At 36.3% G+C, this 19015-nt stretch overlaps 1 protein-coding gene across 1 annotated transcript in view; it reads left to right on the top strand.

The window, feature by feature from the left end:
- The window catches only part of LOC129280425 (venom prothrombin activator oscutarin-C non-catalytic subunit-like), a 25705-nt gene extending 8583 nt beyond the window's left edge, over window positions 1–17122 (top strand). The window contains exons 2-8 of the mRNA XM_054916452.2: window positions 7589–7693; window positions 8220–8378; window positions 9533–9697; window positions 10598–10923; window positions 11207–11363; window positions 12611–12825; window positions 17090–17122. Of these exons, the coding sequence (XP_054772427.2) occupies window positions 7589–7693; window positions 8220–8378; window positions 9533–9697; window positions 10598–10923; window positions 11207–11363; window positions 12611–12825; window positions 17090–17122 (1160 nt within the window). The remainder of the gene's footprint in view (window positions 1–7588; window positions 7694–8219; window positions 8379–9532; window positions 9698–10597; window positions 10924–11206; window positions 11364–12610; window positions 12826–17089) is intronic.
- The last annotated feature ends 1893 nt before the right edge of the window (window positions 17123–19015 follow it).

The raw sequence follows: 19015 nt of genomic DNA, 5'->3' as shown, positions 1-19015 counted from the left end.
TGACTTCCCCACTTTACCTAGTGCCTGATTTGTGTACATATTGATTGATGCATCAAGCATAGCAACATATACATTTCTTTAAAAAATGATATAATATGAAATGGTTTCCAACATTGCAAGTGTGCAATGAGTAGTCGGTGAATATTTCTTAAACCCAAATTGTAAATCCGAAGAAGTCAATGCCAGATTTTCCTTCAGCAAAAATCACAGAATCAAATATCTTACCCACAATACTTCCCAAGGTAATTGGGACATAAACAATACAAAAACGATACTAAAACAATACTAAAAAGCTTGATTTGTAGGCTCTACAGTTATTTGTTAAAAATTTAACAATGAGGTACTTTTTGAAATAACGTTTGAAGGAATGGAGTGATACTGAGTTTTTAATTTCTTTTGGTAGGGAACTCCACAGTTTAGGGCCAGTGAATAAAAGAGTGGATTTAGCATATGATGTTCAAACCTTTGGAAAATGAAAGTCATTGGCAGATCGGGTTTCATAAGAATGCAAATCTAGATTAAGGGGAAATATATTAGAAATATGAAGAGGGTGTAGACGAAGTTTACATTTATACATAAAAATTCCAATCTGTAGATTCATGATATCATACACAGTTAAATGTATTGTTTAACTTTGTGAGCAGCCGATTTAAAAAATTCTTAAACCAAGATGAAACATGTGTACAAGTGCATGTATTAGAACCAATAAACCCTGAAAACAACCATTATTGAGAAAGAAAAGCTAAAACTACAAGGCAAACCCCGATTTTGTAAATAGGCGTCTACTAGACGCCTAAATAATACACATGAGTGTATGGGATGAAATTAAGATGGTGTTTCCGGTCACTTTATATTTCAATTTTTGAAGCACTAAATAATTATTTTCGAACGCAATTTTTTCTGGGCTTCATTTATTTAACATGTCACAGACACTGGTGACATGTGTGACCTTCTAGCTCAGATTTTTTTTAAAGTCAAACCAATGTTAAACAATCACTTTAATAGTTTGAGTTTATGAAATATTAGAGCAGAGTGTGAATAACATAAAGATAAATAACATAAATTTGAATACTCTATCAGATAGATATTTTGAACAACAAACCCAGATAATATTACAATATGAAATATGTGGGAGAAACAAGATATTATCAATGAAAAGAAGTATTTTAGGCTAGCGAACATAACTTAAGCGATACAATACATCGACAACTTTAGATATTTTACACAGACATCCTCGATATGATATTTCCATGACATGAGTTCATAAGGATACCTAGAATTTTGGAATGATTTGTATGTAATAATTGAAATCCATCCATTTGTAATTTAATGTCCTTAATATCATAACTAATGATACTAAATATCATAAAATTTGTTTTAAACATGTTTATAACTAATTCGTTACATTTTAACAAATTGCTTAAATTTTGCAGTTCATTTGTTAGAGTGTAGGTAATGAAGGAAATATCATTATGAGTAATAATAATAATAATAATATAGGGTATTTATATTGCGCACATGTCCACCTTGTTAGGTGCTCAAGGCGCTCCTATATTACCCGACTAAGCTAGGCGTTCATAGCGCACACAACTTTATTTAGGAATTAGTTCCTACCGGTACCCATTTACCTCACCTGGGTTGAGTGCAGCACATTGTGGATCAGTTTCTTGCCGAAGGAAATTACGCCATGGCTGGGTTTCGAACCCACGACCCTCTATTTCAAAGTCCGAAGACTAATCCACTGGCCCACAACGCTCCACAATGAATATACTAGTAATGACTATACTAGTATCATCTGCAAGTTGTATAAAAGTTAAAATATTTGAAGAGCATTAGGTGTCATTTATGTGAATAACTGTTCAGTTCAAAGAGCGCATAGATGTATGAATGAGTGACAAACAGAAGTTTCGGAAGTCGAATGACATGTCAAGAAGACTTACGTTGGTTTTGAAATATGGAGCAAATTTAACCCTTGGAAATAAAAAAAAATGTCAAAATACTATACACTTTATCAGCATACAATTTCCATTACATTTGATTTAGGGCTTTATTTTAACTCGTAATATAATCAATTAAATATCTCCGAAATATCTTCCAAAAAGTGTTCACAGTGTGACCACACAACATGGTCCACACTTCCACAGTGTGTTCACATCGACTCCGACAGTGTCTCTCATAGTGTGTACACAGTGTGTTGATATTGACTCTCACAGTGTCTTCCATAGTGTGTTCACAGTGTATCCCACAGTGTGTTAACATTGACTCCCACAGTGTATCCCACAGTGTGTTCACATCGACTCCCACAGTGTTTTCCATAGTGTGGTCACATTGTATCCCACAGTGTGTTGACATTGACTCCCACAGTGTCTGTCATAGTTTGTTCACTGTGTATCCCACAGTGTGTTCACATCAACTCCCCAGTGTCTTCCATAGCGTGTTCACGTTGACTCTCACAATGTCTTCCATAGTGTGGTCACATTGTATCCCACAGTGTGTTGACATTGACTCCCACAGTGTCTGTCATAGTGTGTTCACTGTGTATCCCACAGTGTGTTTACAGTGTATCCCACAGTGTGTTCACATCGACTCCCACAGTGTCTTCTATAGTGTGTTCAACAGTGTGTTCATATCGACTCCCACATTATCTTTTATAGGGTATAAACGGTGTGTTCACATCAACGCCCACATTATCTTTCATAGTGTGTACACAGTATGTTCCACAGTGCGTTCATATTGACTCCCACAGTGTTTTCCATAGTGTGGTCACATTGTATCCCACAGTGTGTTGACATTGACTCCCACAGTGTCTGTCATAGTGTGTACACAGTGTGTTCATATTGACTCCCACAGTGTTTTCCATAGTGTGTTCACAGTGTATCCCACAGTGGGTTCACAGTGTATCCCATAGTGTGTTCAAAGTGTATTCCACAGTGTGTTCACATCAACTTCCACAGTGTCTTTCATAGTGTGTTCAACAGTGTGTTCCACAGTGTCTCACAATGTGCTCTACATAGTTTTAACAGTGTGTCCAAAAGTGTGTTTACAGTATGGAGCATGATGTGATATTTGAGTATTATCAATAGTTGATTCACATTTCCAAATAATGTGTGACACTGTTTTTCTCCAGTATGCTGAACACATTCTTGATGACGTCGACAAGTAGACTGTAACTGATTAATAGTTATCATGCGCTTATGCGAATGGACAATTAATCATTATTGACGCGAGGCTTAATTTCAGTTACGGCAAGTGATTATTATTTTTTTCATTCATGGTATAACTGAACTGTCTAATAATATTCTGGGGCGGTATTCTGAGGTCATTTTATCTTTAAAATATTTTATTTTATCTCTTAAAATGAAATTGGTATTCTGAGATGACATTTTATCTTTCAGATAAAATTTTAAATTTTATCTTGCGTAGAAATTTTATCTTGCGTATCTTCAGATAATACGCAAATGGGGAGTGTCTGCGTAGACATACCCTTCGCGTATCTGGCCATTGCAACGCGGATGATGTGCTTGCGCTCATGTTACTTTGAAGAAAAATAAAATAAACTTAAAAGAGGGTAGGGGCTATTTTATCTCCGCGACGTTGATTTCATCATTATTTCTTGGTGAATTAACTACAAATGTTGACATGAAAATGAAGAAAAATTATATATTTATTGAGAATAATACCTTAACGTTATTCCTGTACAATCAGGAAGTATTTCATGAGACTTTTCTTGACTAATATTGTCTTTGAAATGATGCTTGAAAAGAGGAAATATAGACTTCGAAAAAAGATGAGAGTATTGTCATTTTTTTTAAAAGAAATCTCTGTAAAGACGCGCAAGCGTATATTGCAAGCGTATTTGAAGTAAATAGATTGACGCAATCTCACTCCTTTGCCACACCTCCTGGCGGAATGGATTTTCATTGGTTGAGTGATATGAGAGAGCTATAAAAGCGCATTTCTAATTGGATATTGATTAAAAAATAGGTGTGTCTTACAGAGATAAAATGAAGATAAAATTGTTCTCAGAATACCAATTCGGAGAGATTTTAAGGGTATTTTATCTCACTGATTTTAACGGAGATAAAATATTTTATTTTATCTGAGATAAAATGGATCTCAGAATACCACCCCTGGTCTGTTAGTGAAATTATACGGACATGGCAGACAAAAACATGAAATCCTCTCCTTTGTATATGTATAAGGATTAAAATAGGGTATGCTTAAAAATCTGACAACGGGAACAGTGAACAAAATGGGTGAAAATGTCAGAATTTATGAATTTAACGTGGTCCGATATATAGACTAGTGCCAGTGCAAAACACAATCCTCGTGCATTATTTTGCATTCACTTAGTTTTTAAATTCAGACCCATTTTGAACAGATATTCTGTTTGTCGTGAAATCTCAATGCGCCAAAATTTCTGAATGCAGATGAATAAACAAGCAGAAGAGTTGGTGGTATAGGTGGTATATAGGGTTAGTGTTAGTATATTGGCCTGGAATAAAAATGTGCAAGACACATTTTCCAATGTGTAGGAAATTGTGTTGCCACGGAAACAGTATATTTGGGCAAAAATAAGGTTAAAATCTTGCAGTTATAACTACTTATGTATTGAGGTGAAGATGTACAAGACACAATTTTGTGTGTCTTTTAGGGATGTTATTGCCATGGTAAAAATATATTATATGGCGAAAATTAGGAAAAAAAACCCTTACGATTCGAACTGCTTAATTAGTTTTCAATCAATTCTCATCTTGTCATCAGACCTGGTTTCCATAATCAACCGGAAGACTTTTATTGTATTAATTATAATTCATGGTCTTTACATGACTCTTGATCAGGGGATATAATTGTATCCTAAAACACCTTTATGAAATAATGATTAATGAAAATTCCTCCATGTTTCTTTGCTTTAGGCCTTATTTTTTCTAACTAAATTTTTAACTGATGTCATTTTTGCTTATGTTCTGTATTATGCCTTGTACATTTTTTTCTATTATGTTGTTGAAATGCAAATTCAAACACACTGAAGAGAGTCAATAAATATGCATTTTTTGGGGGTACTTTTCGTTAGTTTTCTTAATTGTGTTTTCTTCTTATATAAACAATCATCAGTTTGATTTTAAAGAGTTATTTTTGCATAAACCTCCACTAAATCTGCGAATGGTTTTTATCGAAGAGTAAGACGATGTTTATATTGGCAATCCCATGAAATACCTACGAAACCTTGATTTTTTTCAGCTATACCCTGTTCATATGTATGATAATACCTGAATACTACGGTAACATTAATTTGTCTGGGGCCCTATTCGCAAACAATGGAGGAAAAATGCTTAAATGACCCTTGTGCACAAACGCCATGGAAAGGATTACATCTGAAAAAATATTCACAACATGTGGGATTTGGCGGATAGCTTGTATATAAACTCTTGTATAACAGATAATATTGCTATTTCAGAATTTCATTTATTGAATTGAGGTCAGATTTTCATATAAATTGGTATAAGGAGAATACAAAGGTTGATTATTATACATTACGTAACCGACCCTCTCGATTTTTTGGTCAGCGTTGACCACCGATAGCATTTAAATTCATCCATTTAATTTTCAAGAAATAACAATATTTGCAATTGGTTGCCAATCAATCATCGATACAAATGGTACACTGGCCTCTGAGGAGCAAAATGTATTTCACCAGCTGATACATATATTACTTAACGTTATGACAATGGTAACTGACCTGATAGAAATATCCCGTTTGTTGCTTATGTCAATTTTGTAAAAATTTTAGGGACAGCAGTACTAGATGATTAATGATAGACCTATCATTCTTTTAATCATCAATTTGAAGAAATATTATGGAATATAATATACATGATATAATAACATACTTATGCAGGACCCGATGGTAGAGCAGTTGCATAACTGAAGTGGCTATTCTGGTTAAATAAAACGTTAGTATTATTATTTTATATGTTTACAAGAGTAATTTTCTATTTATTTTGTAGGGCCAGGTTCGATTAGCACTTGTGCTATTTTCTGGTCCCATTTACCATCGTATTTTTATACATTTGTAGCTGTTATGCAATTTGTTTCATAACCTGTAAACATGTGAATATTGTTGGTAAATAAATAAATCAAATCAATTCATCAATTAATTAATCAATCAATCGATCAATCAATGTATTTCAGAAATGGGAGAATCTACATTAAAGGAAAATATAGGGAGAGAGAGGCAGAGGTATATATAGAGCGAGAGACAAAACCACCACCACCCCAAAAAAAAAAACAATTAAGCAAAAATACGTACTTGTTTCTCATATATTTTTCTTGCAGAAAACGCATGAAAATACGGGAACTTGGAGTCCCTTCCATGTAGAGTAGGCATAAAGGGGAGGGTGCTCTATACCTGGGGAGGGGGTCGGGGTGGGAGGATGAACATCAATTTTTGTCATTGTTTTTTTCTCTTTGGTAATTAATTTAATACATCTTGTTAATATTTTATTTTGTAATTGTTGAAACGTATTAATTTCCGGTATCTTGAAGTTTGATGTATATTTTGTATAATCATATGGGATATGGATTTATTGTATAATTTATGACCATGTTAAACAAAATATGTACAACTTGTTCATGAAATGTGAATGTGTATTTTCATTCTTGTTTTTATTTGATATGATTTTTCTTTTGATTTACTAATTAAATAATTAATGAATGTTTTTTTTATTTTTTTTTTATTTTTAGTTAATTAATTAATTAATTAATTAATTAATTCATTCATTCATTTATTTATTTATCTTTTTCGGGGGGGGGGCTTCGGTAAGTTGGAAAATATGTGACAACCATTTCAATACAAAAAAATGTCTTATCGTGGGCAGCATGTAAGTGGAGTAATATAAGTTTCCACCGGTCGCAATAAATCATTGTCAATTGTTATAGAAGAGAGCGTATATCAAATGTATGGTTCAATATGAGGATACGCGTTACTCTCTTTGCAAATGATTTTTCCCCTTGACAAACAATAATATCGAAAATATTGATAAAGTAAATTTGGTTGATGCCACAATCAATACCGATATCTCACATTGTCTTAAGTATAAAGTGATGGTGGATTATGATCATACAACAATAACAAAAAGATTTTCATAGAATATCATTATGGTCTAGGGGTTAAGACTCTCATCTTTCAATCTGAGGGACGAGTATTCGATTCCCAGCCATAGCGTGTTTTCCTTCAGCAATATTTTTTTCTACATAGTGCTGCACTCAACCCAGGTGAGGTAAATGGGTACCCGGCAGGAAGAACTTCCTCGAAAGCTCAAGCACCCGATCTAGTCAGATGTGCTCCAACCGGGGTAATAATAACAATCGTGTTAAGCAGGGCTCGCTGGGAGAATAGTTTTCGGAACTGAAGTGGCAACCATCGGGAAATATGATGTTTTTATTATTATCATTAATCGGTATAATGTAAATGTCAGTTTTGCTACCGGGTAATGTCTTTACATATTATCAAACATAAAAACACTATTATGTCCTACAAACGATATATATATGTTATCCATCTTTCGTTCTGTCCGTGCTATTGCAGCATGTCTTTCGAACCCTTGCCTGCATGGAGGAACTTGTGAGGAAACAGAAATTGGATTCTCTTGTATCTGCATCAATGGTTACCAGGGTAACAGATGCGAGAATGGTAAGTGACCCTAACCCTAATCCTAGCTCAATCCTAAACCCAAATCTAGACTTTATTTCCTGCAATTCTTTGCCACGATGTGAATCCATTTACTTGCAGCAATATTATCATACACTTCATTGCCTATATGAAATAAAAATAGAAATAATGAATAAATCCCATTTAATCTAAAAATTGAATCTGCGACGCACACACACGAGTCCTTTGGTAGAAACAATCCTCCCTAAAGCCGATGATGCATAAAACCATTTTGGCATTGGGATTTTTTTTTTGTCCCATTAAATAATTATCCAGTAGGAACTTTGTGTTTTGGAATCTAATCTATTCTGTGTTCATTTTCTTTCACTCACTCGGTATTGCAAGATCGCTGGAAAATATCAATATTTTAAAAAGAATTATGGTTTTGTATTTCATTTACACCCAATCAATAATTGAAGGATCAAGCAGTCCTTGAACCATTTCTTAATGATAATATTAATAATAGTTCTTTCTGAATTTTGTGTTTTTATTGGATCGAAATCTATAGACATGAATATCCTGTCTGTAAAGCTTCTTGGTGATAATGTATCCGAGGGACCACTCGCTCTGACATCCCGTCCGCGCTCTAACACGTATGTCTTGATACATCAACAACAATGGAACATGAATCTTTCTCAGCTGGCATGTCAGTACCTAGGTTTTGAAGGTATTCAACACCCGGGTGGGGGGGGGGGGGGGTACTCAAATTATAACATGATACCTATGTGCCGCGCCAAAGCCGGGGGTCGGGGGCTCTTGAACTAAATCTTGGTCTTAAAACGGGGGTCTCCGGAACGGCTCTTGGATCAACGATTGCTAAAATGCAATGCTCTGGAACTGACCACATCAAAAAGGAGAATCATCGGAACTCATTAGATCGTAGGCGTAATTGGTAGCGGCTATATAAAAAAAAAAAAAAAAAAACACGCGCGCGTCTTGCTAGATTCATATCGGGCTTGCGCAAGCTAGCTGCGGGCGTCGGTGCTCGTCGCTCCGACCGGCTGAGTAGTTCATGATGGGTGTGCAATAAAATGAGAAATGATAAATTTGGGAGTTTTGGGAGTCTCCGGAACGGGGAAAAATAAGAATTTCTATGGCTTTCTGAATTGGTGATGCTCTGGAAGGGAAAATGGGGGTCGCAACCGCGGCAAATACGTATCACACATTAATACTGAGTACTCCCCGGGATTTAACACCTTATTGAGTATTATTTGCCGATCATCGGGGCTATCCATGTCATTGCCATTCTCGCTATTGTCACAGTCATCATAATCACCATCGTCATCATCATTATCATCATCATCATAATTATTATCGTCATCATCATCATCATTACAATCCTCATCATTGCATATTGATATTTGTCTATACGGCATGCTAGTTAGCTCTCAATTCAAGTGCCCCTTTTTACTTAAATATTCATAAGGATTAGAAAAAAAGAGGTTCGGGTAATTGGAATCAAAGGGAGTGGCACAGTTTATTAAAAGTATCATTTTAACAAATAGGTTTCTATGGCAAGGAATTGATTGGAGCTTTTTATACAATATATCAAGATTAATGTACAACTAATATTTCAACAATTGAAGACTCCGGTACCTTATCAAAATATGATTTTATGATTGCAAGGGCAAAGGGGAAGGCTGATTAGTTCTTGTAGTACCTGTCTACATGATACAATCGTTCATATTTTTATTCAATGTATGGAAGCATCGTGTTCAGTCACTCGTTCTATATATGTATGTGTATTTATGTAGTATATGTATATATTTGTTCGACAAAGCTTGTGATTTTTTTTCTTTACATTCCCGCATCTCAAACAAGGAGTATTTGCTACTGTAAGTGGTGCGGTGTATGAGTTCATCGCCCCTTCTGAGGTTGTATCAGTGGTGTGTCCTGATGACGTCATGAACATAACTGAGTGCTGGTACGAGACTAGAGTTGGTGGAATCAACGAAAGCGAGACTATAGCCGTAATATGTTGCCCTGGTGAGTATATCTGCTATGCAACTATTGTTGAACTACTATTACTACCACTACTTTTGCTATTAGTTTTTAACTAAATACATAATCATCACCATTATCATCAAGATAGCTTAAATCAAGTATTTATTAATTACTGCTATTATGATAAGACATATGGAGAGGAGTAGACGTATAGTAGTTTTTATGGTATTGTGGTAATATACTACAGAGGGAGTTGAATTTATATTTCTTCTAATAATCATCGCTATTGTGAGTCTTTTTTTTAACTGATTGAAAAGAAAAACCCAGGCTTGATTAAAAGAATCATTGAGATTTTGTCATTTTGATTACAGCCCTGTCACCAAAATTTGCAGTACATTGCTATATGTTAAGTTATGGTGTGATCAGGGGAGCATTATATCAACATGTTGTCAGATCTGTCAACTTTCCTTGCTTTTGATTGGCTGAAAAGCAGTGTTACTATGGTAACTCTCGGATAAAACAGGACCTGTCGGGGAAAAAAGTCCTACAAGTCAATGGAACGCTGTTTAGTTGTCACTGATAAATAATAAAAAAAAACCAGGGGGCATCATAAAATATACAATCAAGCTGCCAAATAGACATGCCAAACTTAATTCCAGATTAACAGTTAAAGACATGTCTGGTGTTCGACGCCAAATTGTCCCAGATGTTTTTCTTCTTCTGTTAACAATTTGTATATCTTAAACCTTGGTTTATTGCACGGACAAGAACATGGGCTCAGGTAGAGTGTGTGTGGAAAAATAGGACAATGTGATCTAAAATGAAATGAAATGATTAGCATGATTAGGACGCAATGTATTACCGTGTTCACTTCTATTAATTGTTTATTCAATATTATTTCAAAATATGATTTTATAACGAGTTTCCTTCCATTTACCACAGTGAACTCGTGTAATGTATCTGGTAGACCTCTAGGCCTTGAAAGTGGTGCGTTGCCTGATTCGGCAATATCTGAGTCGGGCTGCTTTGGAACTAACATGCACTGCGGTCGTTCTGGTCGGTTAAACGCTCTATCTACCTGGATTCCATTCTATTCCAATGAGTATCAATGGATGCAGGTCCAATTCGAGTCCAGTTATATCATAACGGCTGTAACCGTTCAGGGAAGGCACGAAGTCCTTCAGTGGGTCACATCATTTATTGTTTCTTCTAGTTTGGACACCATTACCTGGACTGATTACCTAAGTGTGTACTCTGGATCAGTCGAGGTAATTAGAAAAGGAGAAAAATAACGACTTCAGCAGGTTTTGTGTTCTGTATTTAATGGATTTATAATTGAAATATTACTGGCTGTGCAACTGTCGAATATAATCTGATAAAAAGCCTTCAGCCATGTTGTCTCAAGGTTAGGAAAAATAATGCAATATTGTAAACAAACGATGATTGTTAACTTAACAATTTGTGTGAAAGAAAATGTCATTCTGCCCAAACACTTTCCGATTTTCTGGGACACTGTATATTCTATTGAATGATTGTTTTATTCTAATATAGGTATTTCCAGGAAATTATGACAAAGATAGCCACGTGACTCATATGTTCATTAGACCAATCGCTGGGCGATCATTTCGGGTTCATCCAAAGACATTTTACGGACATATAGCTATGAGGATGGAACTATTTGGTCTTGGACCTGTAACAGATATTATTGGTAGGTTCAGAGTACAGTATTCAATTACTGTAAGTTTCTTATTTTACAAATATGGCCTTCGGGGAAGTCGGGGGCACTAGCGTACCTACGGGGGGGGGGGGGGCAGGGGGGGGGGGCAGTCTGCCCCCCCTGACGAGCCACAACCCATGCAAAGGACGTATCCCTGCCCCCCTGACGAGCTTGAAAGACCTTTTTTGCCCCCCCCTGACGAGCTTGAAGACCTTTATTGTCCCCCCTGACGAACTTGAAGACCCTTTTTTTTTTTTTTTTTTTTTTTTTTTGCTTGTCAAATTTTTTGGCGGACGGTTTTGCCCCCCCCCCCTGTGGAAAATCCTAGGTACGCCACTGGTCGGGGGTCAAGGGTCGGTGAATCGAAACAGCATTTTCATCCGTGAATCTTGACATACGACATATTTGCAATTTCTCGTCAGCTCTCAAACGTCGAACGAAGCTGCTGTTCCGATTGACCGACCCTCGACAAACACTTCATTGTGGTGACTTTCAATGTATTTGGTGTGTTGTAGAATTCATTCTGCGCCGCTTTGCGAAAATCCCTATCATTAAACTTTGCCATCCAATGGTAATTAACGTGGTACTCCGCAGTCAGTCAGAATCAAGAATTTCAGGGATCCATTTGCATGGCAAATTTAATAAATAGTTACTTTTATGCAATCGGGCTCAATTGAAATCGTATAAAACATAGAAATAAGAGAAACAGATGTATGCAGGAAAAAAAAGTTATGAATCGACTACTGAATGTTGACATCTTGGTCGAAATAACTTTGAGAGGATACCACAGCATAAGTATTGTCGACATTCAAATGCTCACAACTTTCTTATTTTCTCAACAGGATTTTTTTCTCACAAACTTACCTGGTCATGCTGGTCCAGTGGTTTCATTCTCATGTAAAAATTTGATCTGTCTGTTGGCTTAAAGGTATCAAGTGTGTAAAGCAAATTGGGTCGGGGATATAAGAGCCATGATAGGGTCAGTTCCAGGGGATATCAATAGACTTGATTTGAATATCTTGAAGGAGTCGCTAAGTTGAGTTCCATGACCAAATCCACTTAAATCTTCTCTTTTTGGAGGGGGAGGGGGGTTCACCGTAACACAAAATTAATTGCATTGAAAATGAATTATAACCTCACTGGCTACCATGATTAGGAACAGTTACATCCATAATTGCTTTGGAATGGATGACTTGCAGGCTCGAATTTAATTTATTCTGTTCTCTTATTTATTTCAGCGGCATTCAATGTCGATGGAAAGCATGGTTGCCGTCCTCTGCTAGGTGAGGGACTCGGCGTAGAAGACGGTCGTATACCAGACAGCAGTTTAACTTCTTCATCGGTCTGGGGACTCGGTCATGAACCGTACAGAGGAAGACTTAACAAACCCGAATTTTCAGGCAGTGTTGGGGCATGGGTCGCCGTTGATGCGGATAGCAACAAATGGGTGAAAGTAATTAAAAAAAAAACCTTTCTCAATATAATGGAAGCGTATTTAAAGGTCAAGTCAACCTCAGAAAAATGTTGATTTGAATCAATAGAGAAAAATCAGACAAAAGATAATGCTGTAAATTTCATAAAAAACGCAATGTGATATAAGAAAATTATGACGTTTTAAAGTTTCGCGTATTTTTCACTAACATGCAAAATTTAGTCACATGCAAATGAGAGAATCGATGATGTCCCTCACTCACTATCTCGTTTTTTATTGTTTGAAATATACAATATTTCAATTTCTACAGATTTGACAATACGGACCAACTTGACTGAACCAGAGGCGTCGATCCTGGGGGGGCAGGGGGGGGGGGGGCGATCGCCCCACCAATGAAAATATTTGGGGGGCAAACATATCATTTTGCCCCCCCAATAATTCCGGATATGCATTAAAAAAAAACAAGATTGTAATGTTCAGCAAGCGAGATTGAGATACACAACTCGTTCTTTATTTAAAATCGTGCTCAAAATGTCCGCTTTTCAGATTGGAATATAAAAATTTTCAGCTCGCGCTTCGCGCTCGCATCATTTCTGTAGCAAAAACCCATACTTTTCATGATTAAATTGGTGAATGTAAATGTCCCATTTTCAGTTCTAAGCCTCAAAAGAACTGCTTCAATTTGCAATCATCTTTTCTTGGATATATAGCTTGTTCTTTATCAAAAACGTCCAGTAAACTGTCATTTTTTCAGATCGAAATATCAAAATTTTCAGCTCGCGCTTCGCACTCGCATCTATTCTCTTTTAGATACAAATCTTAATCATTGGTACCAAAAATGCTTAGAATATCAAGTTTTCAGCTCAGAATATAAAGAAATTTGAGCTCACTCTCGGCACTCGTACTATCTGTGTAGTGAGATACGTGTCTGTGTCTCATGAGTCATACATATATATAGATATATACATATATATATATATATATATATGTGTGTGTGTGTGTGTATGTGTGTATATATAATATATATATATATATGTATGTGTGTGTGTGTGTGTGTGTGTGTGTGTGTGGGTGGGTGTTTTGTACGATCGAGCGCCTTTGGAACGTTAATGATTTCGCCCCCCCCCCCAATCTGAAAAATGGATCGACGCCCCTGGACTGAACCATAAAACAGGCGCGTATCAGGATTTTGCAGCCCGGGACCCGACCTAATTTTGGCGTCCCTGAGAACTTTTCGGAACATGGCGCCCCCCCCCCCCCCGCCAGGCAATCATAAGTGCCTTAGATGCATGTTGATTTATCTTAATATTTCATAATCACGTGAAAAAAAAAGGCAATCGACGACCACTTTTTTATGTGTTCATGAAAAAAAAAATCCATGAATATGTTGTAATAACATTTAAAAAATAATAAATGCGACCAGAAGGCATATAATTTTAAGCACTTTGGGTTTCAATTTAGTTAATACTTTTCATCAGAGTGGTCAGGACTAGGCCCTACTAATATTATGTGTGCGGGAGCGGTAATTTCTTTACCAGGGGCGGATACAGATTCCGCCAACAGGGGGGGGGGGGAATATTTTCATCTATGTGTTTCCCGATCGGACATTCTAATCACTTCTTGCCACCGTGAACATCATGGGTATACATACGTAATATCTAAACAATATTGATGCTAGCGCGAAACACGAGCTGAAATTTTTTGATATTCTAACCTCGAATTTGGAAAATCTATAAGTACTTTTGGTAATCATAAATAGGATGGGTATCTATCTCAACATTATATGCGAGTGTGCGCGAGCTCAAAACTTTTGAATTTCCACCCAAAGCTTGACATTCTAAACACTTTTTTTTGTAACTATGAACAGGATGGGTATGAATAACTGATGCGAGCACAAAGCGCGAGCTAAAACAATTTGATATTTGACCTAAAATTTGGACATTTTAAGCACTATTGATAATCATGAACAGGGTGGGTATCTCGTATCACTCGTTTTATGTGAGAGCGAAGCGCGATCTTAAATTCTTTTATATTCCGACCCAAAGTTTGACATTTTAAGCACTTTATCTAACCATGAACAGGATCGTTACCTTATCTATCTCTGTGCCCTGTGGAAGACCAGTGATTGTTATGAACATTTTAATTGTACATATTGTATGATTTGACAGATTTTTGTATAAAGCTGATCAGGCTACTCTGCATAAAGATTTGCAACAAATAAATAACATTTAAGCATTTTTGGAGATCATGAACAGAATGAGTATCTAACACAAATTTTTTTTATGCGAGCGCGAATCGCGAGCTGAATATTTGTTTACCTTTCGACCCAAAGTTGGACATTCTAAGCACTTTATCTAATCATGAACAGGATCGTCACCTAATGCCCGGTTGACACTTGCACGCATTATGGTGCTTGCAATGATGCGTGCCAGTGCAGGACACTGTATGGCACGACTTGGCTGTATCAGTTCACGCATTGTCTTGACACGTTCACGACATAGTTGCGACATGTTTCCGCATAGTTCACGCAGTGTTCACGCACTGTCCCGACGTGCTTTCAGCAAATATTCTCGACACCGTATTTTGTGACGTATCTGGCGCAAATTTAAATATTGCAACGTTCTGGTGTTGACGCCCACTACGTTCGATGATTAGGACAACTTACACTGATAACGTGGTCTACACCCGGGGGGGGGGGGGGCACTTACATTGACGAGTGGATACCATGCGCGACCAAAAATACACGTAAAAAGGATGTCTTTTTCAAGATAGGGCACGTTACGTACATGTACGTAACGTGATAAGGGTGTCAAAAACACAAAAATATTGAAAAAAGGGTATCTATTTCGCTCGGAAAAATATACGTGTTTAGGGACAAATATGCGGGGATGATAAAACAAAATCAAAATGTTTTATAAAGGATGTCCTTTTTGCCCCAACACTACGTGTTTAGAGTCCAATTTGCGCGAGGTGTGGAAGGTGGGCCGTACTAAACCAAAATAATGGTGTCCAAAGGTAAAACCGACGACCGACGGACGCGTGACATTACAATTAAATATCTCTGTAGGCCTACTTGTTTAGGGGTTCATTTCAGGGAATGTTTGCTAAGAGTATCGTTTTGTTTCCAATACTTGTTAAGGGGTGCATTTTTAGAATATGGAGAATACATCGCTGTACTTGTTTAGGGGCTCAGTTCTGGAAATACTTGCCAATAGTATTTGTTTCCAATACTTGTTAAGGGTAGGGTTTCACACGCCAATACTTGTTAAGGGGTGCATTTTCAGAATATGGAAAATACGTGTTTATGGTGCTTTTCAAGACCCCGTGGTCGGGCATGGTATCCACTCGTCAATGGAAGTGGCCCCCGGGGGTCTACACTAACAGTCTTGCGCAAATCGTTCGCGAACTATGCTTGAAGTATGCGTAACCTGTCGTGAAGTAATCGTGAACTAGTCGTGAATTGCGTGCCACTACCGCGGGGATGTGCGAACTATTTTAGTGCCACGAATACCGTGTTTACACTTAATCGGCATTTAGTTCAGAACCAAAAGCCGATGCAGAATCGGCTTTTGGTTTGCGTTTACACGTTGTTACAGCTCGCGGTTCAGAACCGCGAGCCGATGCAGAAACCTGAAAATGATACACACACCAACAATATACGTCATAATAAATACAACGCTGGATCAGTGCGCTTACAATTACGTCACAATGGTAAAGTAAATGAAATGCGCACAAATTGCCGATGCAGAATCGGCTTTCTGTTTACACGTAGTAAAAAAGCCGATTCTGCATCGGCTCGCGGTTCAGAACCTACTACTTTGGTGGTGCAAATTGCCGGTTCTGAACCGCGAGCCGATGCAAGTTACTCGCGTTTACACGCTATGAATAAGACAAATAAAAGCAGCCCTAGAATCGAGCCCTGAGGCACGCCGTTTAATATCTTGCACATTTCAGAATGGGTATTGTTAAAAAAAAGTTGTTATTTTCCGTCCAGTTAAATAGCTATAAAACCATTTTGAACTATTCTTCTCTAATAATTTGGACACACACTTCAGTATGGAGATCGGTCTGTAATTGTCCTGATTCGATTTATCTCCCTTTTTATGTAATAGTATAATTTTTGCCACTTTCCATTTATCGGGAACTTTACCATCTTCAATCGACTTATTGATGAAATGTGTAATAGATGGGGCTATTTCATTAGCACAAAATTTTAAAATATATGTTGATATACCGTCAGTACCAATATATCTTTTGATTTTAAGTTTTTTTATATTTATTTTAGGACATCTTTCACATCGATCCTAGACAAGACTAATGAATTATTGAGATCTTGCACAGGGGAAGGATCAGATATAAAACCACTAGGCATATCATTATAGCTACACTAGCAAAATGTAAATTGAACTTATCTGCTTTGCTTAGAGTACCAGCAGAGGATATAATATGGGAATATTAGACGAAACATTGTCATTTGGAATAATAGATTTAAGAACTGACCAAGAATTACTTTTACTCGGATTATGACTTAACTTTTCATAATAGTATTTATTCTTTGCTTTTCTGTTTTCTGAAGTGACTTTGTTTATCAAGTGCCTATACTCTTTTCATAAGTTGTCATCATTGCGTGATTTGGCCTTGCTTTTAACCTTCTCCCTCTCTTTGATCAAATTATAAAGAGATTCGTCTAACCAGGGGGAATATTTACTTTTTACACGTTTAGTTTTCATAGGCATATGTTTATTTACAATCGGTAATAAAAGATCTTCCCATTTATCGACTGCAACGTTTATATAATCAAAATATTCAATTAGATTCCAATTATGGTCATGAATGTCATTGCTAAAATCTTCAATGTTGATATTGCTGCATTTCCCAATTGTTACATATCTTTCATTTGAACTAACAAAACTGGACTTCCAAATTAGAAAACTCATGGAATGACTATAATTAGTAAGCATCGATTAAAGGGATCGTCCGGGCTGAAAATATTTATATCTTAATACATAAAGTAGAATTCACTGAGCAAATGCCGAAAATTTCATCAAAATCGGATAACAAATAATAAAGTTATTGAAGTTTAAAGTTTAGCAATATTTTGTGAAAACAGTCATCATGAATATTCATTAGGTGGGCTGATGATGTCACATCCCCACTTTCCGTTTTCTTATGTTATTACATAAAATTATAATTTTTTAATTATTCCATACTTGTGTCAATAATATGTCTCCCTTATAATGAAATAAGTTGCAGCAATGAATATCGAATGCACTAAATCAGTTGTCAATCCAGTTTTTCTAGTTCTTGGAGGAAAAAAATTGAATAAACCTAATTTCATATAATAAAATACAAAAGAACAAGTGGGGTTGTGACATCATCAGCCCACCTAATGAATATTCATGACGACTGTTTTCACAAAATATTGCAAAACTTTAAAATTTAATAACTTTGTTATTTGTTATCCGGTTTTGATGAAATTTTCAGCATTTTGCTCAGTGAATTCTACTCTATTTATTAAGCTATGTATACTTTCAGCCTGGACCATCCCTCTAAGGTGGAAGAAGTATTTACAACTCGCTTGCGTATATAGGAATTAACTTGTTCCAAAGAGTAAATGTGATTTATTCGATTATATTTCACAGTTTAAAAATTATTGGACTTTTTTGAAATATCACAATTGACATCACCCATTATTATCAATGGATAAATGAAACCACTAGCAAACGATAGTAAATCTTCATAACGATCGAGAATTTCAGTATTGGAATTGGGTGGCCTGTACCAATTGACAAAAACTATTGGGTGTGTATTTTTCAAACGAATAATGATAGGTATAGCTTCTATAACAGAAAGCAATCATGATGGCAACACCACCACCATATCGATTTATATCCTAGCGAATAATGACATAATTGGGAATATGCAGTTTACTTGTCTTAACCCTACAATCCAATTTAGTTTCATTCAAGGCAAATATATGAATTTTATTATTGAGAATTATTGATTTTATTTCATTGTATTATTTGGTAAACTGATAATATAAAACTGTGCAAACCTTAGTCCCTTGGCTGCCAATTGGCTATATTTACAATAGGTACTGTTATTAAGACTGTAACCATGGTAACTGTAATCTGTTATACATGTTATAGGTTGGTTGCTTTAGCAAGTGAATGGATCTGTTTCTTAGTGGTTTATCCATTTGATGTTGGAA

Source organism: Lytechinus pictus, chromosome 17 (genome assembly GCF_037042905.1).
Source record: "Lytechinus pictus isolate F3 Inbred chromosome 17, Lp3.0, whole genome shotgun sequence".
Classification (NCBI taxonomy): Eukaryota; Metazoa; Echinodermata; class Echinoidea; order Temnopleuroida; family Toxopneustidae; genus Lytechinus; species Lytechinus pictus.
The sequence above is the reverse complement of the archived record's forward strand: the minus strand, read 5'-3'. Positions and strand labels throughout refer to the sequence as shown.